Genomic DNA, 9,055 nt, shown 5'->3' with positions numbered 1-9,055 from the left:
GACAGTTGCTTCAGCTGTATCAAGCACAAGTCCGGTCGTGTATGGAGTACTGCTGCCACCTTTGGGATGGCTCTGCTACATACCAACTGACCACCTTGGATTCAATTGACAAGTGTGCCAAGAGACGTGACTCGGAAATCAGGAGAAACGAAGCTGCAGAACCTTGAACACCGCCGTAAAGTTGCCTGCTTATCGATATTTTACAGAATAGGTATATCACGGAGTGTGCGATGGAATTTCACGAATCAGTTCCGCCTTTCCCTTTCCATCATCGGGGGACTAGGCAGAGGCTTGGCTTCCACCCCTATGTTGTGGATATTCCAAAGACTCGCAGGAAGCGTTACGCTTCCACATTTATATGGCGAAGACTATGGAGTGGAATTCCCTGCCTGCAGACTTGTTCCCTGAACGTTATAACTTGGACCTTTTCAAGGCGAGAGTGAATAGGCATTATTTAGGTGTGCATGTATGGTCGACCTTATCAACGCTTGCATTTGAATAAAAAAAAAACTTTAGAAATATACGATATACCACCTAAAGCATTTTAAAGGAAGCTAATAACTCCATTCAAACACTTCTAACCTCAAAAACCCGCTATAAGACCTCACGGTGTTATAAAAGCTATTTATAACTCTGCTTTACATCCATTGCCCATACAATTGCTCTATGACTAGTCTTTTTATCTCTCTTGGCATATACCGTTATACGGCTATTGTAGGACTTTCTCCTGTTTAATTACTTTTGAATGCGCTGCTGAAGAGCTTAAGTACTATATACAGTACATTCCTTAAACAGCTAATATAAAACTTTTAGGTTGTACAGAGGTAATATAAGCAGCTTTTGTGCTTGTTAATGTATTATCTCAAGGTGCCTCGTTTAACACTTCATATTAAAAAACCTACTACACTAGCCTGGGCAAGTTAGCTACTTGAAAAGATGGCCCATTTCGTCAAGATTTTGGAATGGTACAATACTTGCGACTTTTCGTTCCATAAAAAATATTATACCTTTTTTTGCGCAAAAACCACATTTCAAAAATCTCATACTATGATAATTAATACTTTTTTATGCTCAAAGATCGGCTTGACCATAGTGTGAGTGAGATGGAAAGATGTGATAACGTGAACAAGACAGTGAACTAATGAACAAGATTTATATAAATATCCTATTTGAAAAAAAAATGAACTACTATAAAAGTTTAAAAGAAAGAGAACTTCGAAAGGAAGAGGAACTGGGAGAGATTTCTTTTAAAGATAAGCTCACTTTTATATATATAAAGGTGAGCTTATCTATAGAAGAAATGTCTCAAAATTAGAAAAAAAAAACCAAAAAGAAATCTTTCAAAATGGTGCAAAGTATTTTTTAAGTACTTTTCTTTGTGCATTAAAGATTTAAAAATAGTAAAGCCGCTTTTAGTTTTAGGTTTTTCGACTAAAGTAGGAACAATTGTGAAGTAATGGAAACTATTATAAAGCAGGTACAGTCAAGAGCACATCAAGCTTGAGTCTTTGGGACCATTCTTATAGCAAGTGGCATAAAGTTGAATAAACTAAAATGTCGAACTTGAAAGTGTCTTAACGTAAGTTGTATTTGTAATAATAAAAACCGATACAAGTACATATAAAATGTTTATTTCTTATCTTCTTTTTTTTTTATTTTTAGTTTATTACTATCTTAGAACTAATGAACAAATAAAACCTTATATTCAGTTAGAATGTAAACAAAAAAAAGGCGCTTACTAAGGCACATTGGTAATTAATATCATATTTATTACAGGAATGGACCCCACCCAATATACATTTGAGAAAGATTGTGGATGCTCGTTGCTTCTACAATGAGATGCTCCACTTGCCCTTCTGGAGACAGCGAGAGCGATAACTGCTTGTTCTTTGTCTTAACCTACCAAAATAATGATTAATCATTTTATTTCGTATATTGATAGAATATAAGTACATAAATTATGGCAATATATTCCGATGATACGAGTGATAGCATAGCTAAGAAAATACTGTAAGAATACTCTTTTTATAAAACCAAGTAACGGGACGAACAAGTTGTGCGCCTAGTGGTAAGCGACACGCCTGTCATAACCGTTGCAGTGCCACTCAGTTTTAAATCGCAAAAATCTGAAGGGCACTGCCACTGTACCCGTCGCCCATAGACATAAGTTCACAAGTTCCACGTGGTGTCATTTCACCAGCACCCCTGCTTGCTCTCATTACTGCTTGGTAGAAAGAAATAAGTAGGGTAGCAGTACCTTCCTGGATGAACTCTTTCACAAGGAGCTCTACTGCTACTATTATAATTACATGGCTAGCTCCAATGAACACTACGCCAACTTAATTTTTGGACCTGTTCTGTTTTTATTTTGTTTTTTGTTTCTTTATTTTTTTCAGAAAACTAGCTTTTTTTGTTTTTTGTTTCGAATTTTGTTTTTTTTCTCTAATTTTTTTTTTTCACAAAAGTCGAGGAGTGTATTATTAGTAATAATACGACTGTTTACAAACATAACAGAAAATTACCAAAAAATAAAATTGGCGTAGTGTTCATTATCATACCTCCGTATCGACATATTATACTTAGACTTAGCAAAAATGCCAAGTCAAACAAGTTTTTCGTATTTACAAAACCAACTTCGTCAAGTTTAAACAAGAAATTACAAAGTTAATGGATTTAATTTAAGACATTCATAAAACGAACTTTGAGTTCGATTTCTAAATCTCAACCTATGACAGTGAGATGTATATAAATAAAACATAGTGTGTTTCATAATTATGACATTACTCTGTTAGAAATAATTTTATTTTCCGGTTCGCTAAATGTTTGTACTAGATCTACATACCATGCCGTTGAGCCTCTGTCGAATATGCTGCAAATGGTGCAATGCCTGCTCATTGGTCCGTTCCCCGCAATCCACGGGCCGAGCACGGCCCCACGATACCAGCGGGTCGTACACGAACGGCTCGATAACGGACATCAACGCTGCTGTTTGTTCGCGGAGTACGCGCATTACTGCTTCGCAACTTTTCCTGAACAAAAAAAATTAGGTAGGCTTCTACAGGCCTACCGGTTCCTAAGGTAGCTGCGCGGTGCAGGAGTGGCAGTTACGTAAACGATATTCAATAGCAAGTTCATTGAAAACAGTGCCTACCAAATTAGTCAATTGTTGTTATGTGAAACGATAATAAAATAAACTATTTTTAACCGACTTCAAAAAAGGAGTTCTCAATTCGACTGTGATTTTTTGTGTATGTTACGCGATAACTCCGGTATTTGTGCACCGATTTTCCTGATTCTTTTTTGTTGGAAAGAGGGTACATCCATAGTGTTCCCATTTCATTTTGAAGAAAATCATCCACCTCTTAGAGTGGCTGTTCACGCATGAAGATTCATTTCAGGAGCAATTATTTTAATGGTTGATTTTGCTATTCTCTAATTCAAGACGTTTTTTTCTCAATATACTTTCAGTAGTGAGAACCGATTTTTATTATCTCCTGTGTCAAGTTCCGTATAGTGGCGAACTAGGGGATGAATGCGGGTTTGTTTCCGGTAACCGATTTCAAAAAACTTGGCAAATAGATGTAAATCCACGTACTTTTTTTAGTACTCTGTACTGAGATTATAATAATTGAAATTAATAGAGAAGCCATTTGGTACTTTTTTCAACCAACATGTTATTAAACATCCTCAGAAAAATCTTGATGAAATTATCCCTTTGTGCAGTGCGAAATAACTGTTACGTAAACTGTGAGGAGTGACAGTTTATGTCACTGCACCGCGCCTTAGGAACCGGCTCAGTTAAGTGGTAAACCTGTAATATACATATACAGGTCGTCTCACGACTAATGGACACATAGGAGACATTATTTTATTTTTTTAAATAAAATTGCATTTTTAAATTAGACTTTCAAAAAGTTGCTTGCGTCATCTGCGAATCAAACCAACCAAATGTGAAAAAACAGTATTTTTATGATGCCGATCGAAATGGTCAATTATAAGGACTAATTCCTTTTAAGTAGCATAGTATTTTAATTTAAATAAATTATCGTTTATTACTTTTTTACTCAGTTGTATATATAGGTTGCAAAATATCGACGAGGGCGAGCATCTCGGCACCGGAATTAATTTGTTTTACAATTTTGGCGTACCTTTACTACGGTAGTGTATTTAAAACAAAAGTTTGTACATGTAAGTAAAAATTTAGAAAGTTTGTGTGTGCTTCAGCTACGAGTACAGACTCCTCTATAGTCGAATCATAGACCCCATTTGATGTTTGTATATAAAAAAATTGTATATACTTTTCTTTCATGGTATTGCCTGTCAAATAAAATAATTTCATTTTTTATTTCATCCAGTATTAAAGTTATAAAACAATTATTAGGTCTTGCACGTTATTGTTGACTAATAATACTGTTTTTTCTGTATTAAATATTTTGACATTTTCAGCCATTTTTAAATTACCAAGTCACGATTTTTTTTTATTTAACCAAGAAGTTTAAGCTGCATATCCCCTGTACAATACATTTTTAAATGAATGAACATGGAGCAACAAGTTAACGACAGTGACCACAGAATCTCTGCAGAACCTATTTATGTATTACGACAGCAAGCGTGAACAGATTATAATCGTTTTTGTGGTGAACAGAGAAGTGGTCTAAAAGTTTTACTTAGCAAAATGGTGGGGGATGAGACTTGTGATTTTCTTATGAACCTCAATCGTCAACAAGTGTCAACAGCACGTCCATTCTATGCGTGCTTTTTATATGTGATATCATCAGCACACTCGATTCTGCAACGTGCTAACAAACTGCGGTCCTTAGTAAACAACAATACCTGAACATGCCCTCATGTCTAAGTGGGCCCATAGCAGCTTCCATATTGTGTGTAAGGCGGAACGGTACTCTCTCGGGCCACTCGAATGCCTCGCCTTTATTAAATAGGCAGTTGAAATCTACATGCACTGTATCACCGTTAGTTGAATCAAAGGATATGTTCTCTCCGTGCCGGTCGCCGAGTCCTACAATTTAATATGAATTTGTCACTTTATTGTTAGTACACATAGTATGTTTATGGAAATAATTTAAGTATAGCTATGTTATAGGAAATGAAACTATTTTTTCGGGTCTAAATCATGTATACTTGTTTTAACAAACAAACCAACGTTTCGGGCCCTTTACAGGTCCCATGGTCACGGCTGACTTCTAGATCTGAAAAAATAATTTCATTTTCTATGTGTAACAATCATGAAAACCTAAGAACTCGAATATGGCTGCATTTTAAGTAAAATTTTCCACAAAAATTAATAGAATAAATTTAATGAAATTGACTCTGTTTTATGTACTAACATTTCATTGTGCTGAAAGAAAAATCTGGACAGCGGAAGTCGAACATTTAGTAATAACATTTTCATACAATTGGTGTTTACCACGGAATAGCAAACTAGATATCTAAATAACAATTTCTCCATTATATGTTTAAAATGGCCTCTACAAGAGAACTAAATTGTGTATAAAATATAAAAACTTCCAAGTGCTAATCACAATGTAAAATAGTAGTAAGTAGCACAATTATACCTAATTTACATCACTGTAGTTCCCTTACTTACGGATAAGCAAACACCGAATATCTCACTAAGCAAACCGACGAGCGCTCTAACATCATGTATATTTGGCTTATGTAGTATGTTTAAAATTATACTTAAGTGCCTCTGTAGTGTAGAGGCTCAAAGTGTAGAATTAGATTATACGTCTTCCGATAAATTGATATAACAGAAAGAAAAATTTGTTCATGGCCATTAAGAACGGGGTAGTGGGGTCAACCCAACTGAATACCAAAAGTTTGTCATCGTATGTACTAATTTAGTGGTCACGTCTGAGTAATTAGTACCGAATGGGGTGTTAATTGTAATGCTTACCCAAAATATATCCGACCATAGACATGACGGCCGTCGTACGTATGTAGGCTGATCTAGCTTGGTACCTGAAAAATAAATAGCAGGTTGACAGGAATAAATTGTCACAGTCATAGTTTCTTTTTATGATACCAAGTGACGTGGCGAACAAGTGCACCCGGTGGCGAGCGACACTCAGAGCTTTAAATCGCAAAGATCAGAAGGGCACCGCCACCACGCCCGTCACCCTGACACATAAATTGACAAGTCCCATGTGATCGTAATTTCACCAGCACCCCTACCCTTCAAAACCGCAACAATGGCCACATTACTTCTTGGCGGCTGAAATAGATAAGGCAGCAATACATCCCTGGACGAACTCTTTCACGAAAAGTTCTATTGCTATTAAATAATACGGAAAACAAATTTTGTAGAATGGTCTCGATTGTCAATTAGTGGTGCAAAAAAAATTGTTATACGTACAGGGAATCCTTGTTTGTTAATTTTGCACCTGTTTCTGTGCTTTTTGCAATAAAGTTATTATTATTATCATCATACTATACACAAATAAATAAAAGAGATATGCAAGTGTCCATGACACTAAATTGGAGCCAGAAATTTTTGAACATTCGAAACAATGTCACAGAATATATATGATAATTGGAATAAAGGTATGATATACTTTTAAATCCCTAGGTGTTACTACACCAATTTCTTATTATGTTTTTAATATCAAAACATCCACAAAACTTTTATATTTTTTTACGTATTTGAGATTATTACTGTGAAGCGGTATTTCGAATAGTCTCGCAAATTGACAGTCCACAATTCAAGGTCTCCAAACACGAACAGCACTTACAATAATGTTTAATGGAAACTGTACATGTACATCGCTAGAATAATATTTGCATTAAGCATTTAACAAAAAAATAATAGGGGTTAAAGTATGAAATTGCCGATTTGTACTGAAAATCTAAATTGTTTATTTTTTAAATTTTTAACAAATTTATTTAATCAAAATAGTTGCCATTATTATCTATACATTGCTGCCATCTAATGGGAAGGTTATTAATGCCTTTGCGATAGAACTCCGACGATCTAGACTGCACAAACTGTGTGAAAGCATTTTGTACTGCCTCCTGGGAAGAAAACTTCTTGTCACGTAGATAATTGTCCAAATCACGAAAAAAAATGGTAGTCCGTTGGAGCAAGGTCTGGTGAATACGGAGGATGACGAATGGTTTCTAACTGCAGTTCCTGAAGGGTCAAAATGGTTTCTCGTGCTGTGTGAGGTCTCGCGTTGTCGTGGAGCAATAATGGTGAAGATCGATTCATGAGTCGGGGCTGTTTTACTGCTAGTTTTGTCAACATGGTTCGGAGTTCGGCACAATAGACATCTGCCGTTATTGCTTGACCAGATCGGAGAAAACTATAGTGAATAACACCATGCTGAGACCACCAAACAGTTACCATTACCTTTTTATTGGTAAGTTTTGCTTTAGGACACTGTTGTGGCATTTGACCTGGGGTCAGCCATTGCATTTTTCTTTTCCGGTTATCATAAAGAATCCACTTTTCATCACATGTTACAATTCGATCCAATATTTCTTCATTTCTGTACCGGTTCAACAAGGCAACACAAGTTTCAACACGCGTTTCTTTCTGCAGATCAGTCAAATCATGAGGTACCCATTTTTCGTATTTTTTATTTTATTGATTTGACGCAAGTGAGTCAATATTGTGGGTAAGGTAACGTTAAACCATGCCGCTAATTCCTGGGTAGTTTGACTAGGATCGGCTTCCACTATCTCTCTTAATTCATCGTTATTCACCTGTGTGGGCGGTCTTCCTCGTGGCTCGTTCTTTAAGTCGAAATTTCCATCACGAAAGCGTTTAAACCAAAATCGCACGGTGCGTTCATTAGTAGACCCCTCTCCAAACGCAGCATTGATATTGCGGGCTGTTTCTGCCGCGTTAGTTCCGCGTCGGAACTCGTATTCAAAAATCACTCGAATTTTCGCAGTATCCATCTTTCTTGTCTAAATTGAATAACAAAAACAATTGAAAGTCGATATTCAAATGTTTCAAATTAAAAAAAAAAAAAAATCACAGAAACCATTTGAAAAAAGTTTCATTCGAAAACCTCAAACCATGAAGATTCTATGAAAATTCAAAGAACCTATTGCAATAAAACGGCAATTTCATACTTTAACCCGTAATATTATACTCGCCATCCATATGGATCGGCAAACACTCGTCGAAACCATTCCTGAAAAACTGGTGGGTGTTTCGGTAACAATTGTTCTTCGTACACTCGTCGCTTTTTCTCGACAGAGTCTTTGTTTGAGCACATCATCTCTTTCAGTTCCCGGTTACTAGTGTGGATGCCTGGAGAAAATAATACAATACACAGGGTTATTTGTAAAATGCTAACAACCACGCAGGATTATATTACAAACATCATAAACAACAACGTTTGATCCATGACTTTTAATAATTCATCATCTTACTTCATTACTTTACATCTTAATTCATTACTTTCGTACAAAACTAGGAATATTTTAATAGATCACTTTAAACGGTGATAACTCTGTGCGGGGTGGGGTTCGTTGGATAGAATGTTCGAACGTTTGATCTTACTACCAATTACAGTACATATAAAATGTGTCAGATAGTACAAAAAAAAACTTAAAAGTTTATTTTTGTAAGTTTATGTTTGGTAAAAAGTCATGTAACAAATGTTGTTGATTATGATGTTTGTAATATGTTTTTTTGTATCTATGTGTTGTGGCGTTGCAATAAATGTCTATTCTATTCTATTCTATTCTAATATAGAGCTGCTAAGTTGTTAGTGTTTTAAAAACAACCCTTTATAATGAAGAAAAATCATAGTGTAGAGCGAATCTACAGGTAGCGTTTTAACAGGATGATACATCTGGAGAAGTAATGTTCTTCTAGAATATATCCAGAAATATTTGTCGCTAACGCCCGCGGTCAATATTTCGCACATGAAACCAAAAATGCCCTAACCAAATAATCACATTACTCGTTATAAATCCATTCAGTAATTATTTTTTAATTTTCAAATCGTGTTTTTATTATACGAAGTGACGGGACGAACAAGTCGTGCACCTGGTGGTAAGCGACGCGCCTATCCAAAACAGT

At 35.7% G+C, this 9,055-nt stretch overlaps 1 protein-coding gene across 1 annotated transcript in view; it reads right to left on the bottom strand.

The window, feature by feature from the left end:
* Positions 1-1,680: 1,680 nt before the first annotated feature.
* Positions 1,681-9,055, bottom strand: part of LOC113228499 (serine/threonine-protein kinase ATR) — a 39,914-nt gene continuing 32,539 nt past the window's right edge. Inside the window, exons 24-28 of the mRNA XM_026461829.1 lie at positions 8,122-8,278; positions 5,915-5,979; positions 4,834-5,017; positions 2,843-3,029; positions 1,681-1,899 (exon numbers count right to left, since the gene is read on the bottom strand). Of these exons, the coding sequence (XP_026317614.1) occupies positions 1,771-1,899; positions 2,843-3,029; positions 4,834-5,017; positions 5,915-5,979; positions 8,122-8,278 (722 nt within the window). The 3' untranslated portion in view covers positions 1,681-1,770. The remainder of the gene's footprint in view (positions 1,900-2,842; positions 3,030-4,833; positions 5,018-5,914; positions 5,980-8,121; positions 8,279-9,055) is intronic.

This window comes from Hyposmocoma kahamanoa, unplaced genomic scaffold, assembly GCF_003589595.1.
Source record: "Hyposmocoma kahamanoa isolate Upper Pololo Valley unplaced genomic scaffold, ASM358959v1 232, whole genome shotgun sequence".
Lineage (NCBI taxonomy): Eukaryota > Metazoa > Arthropoda > Insecta > Lepidoptera > Cosmopterigidae > Hyposmocoma > Hyposmocoma kahamanoa.
This window is presented reverse-complemented; position numbering and strand designations above follow the sequence as displayed.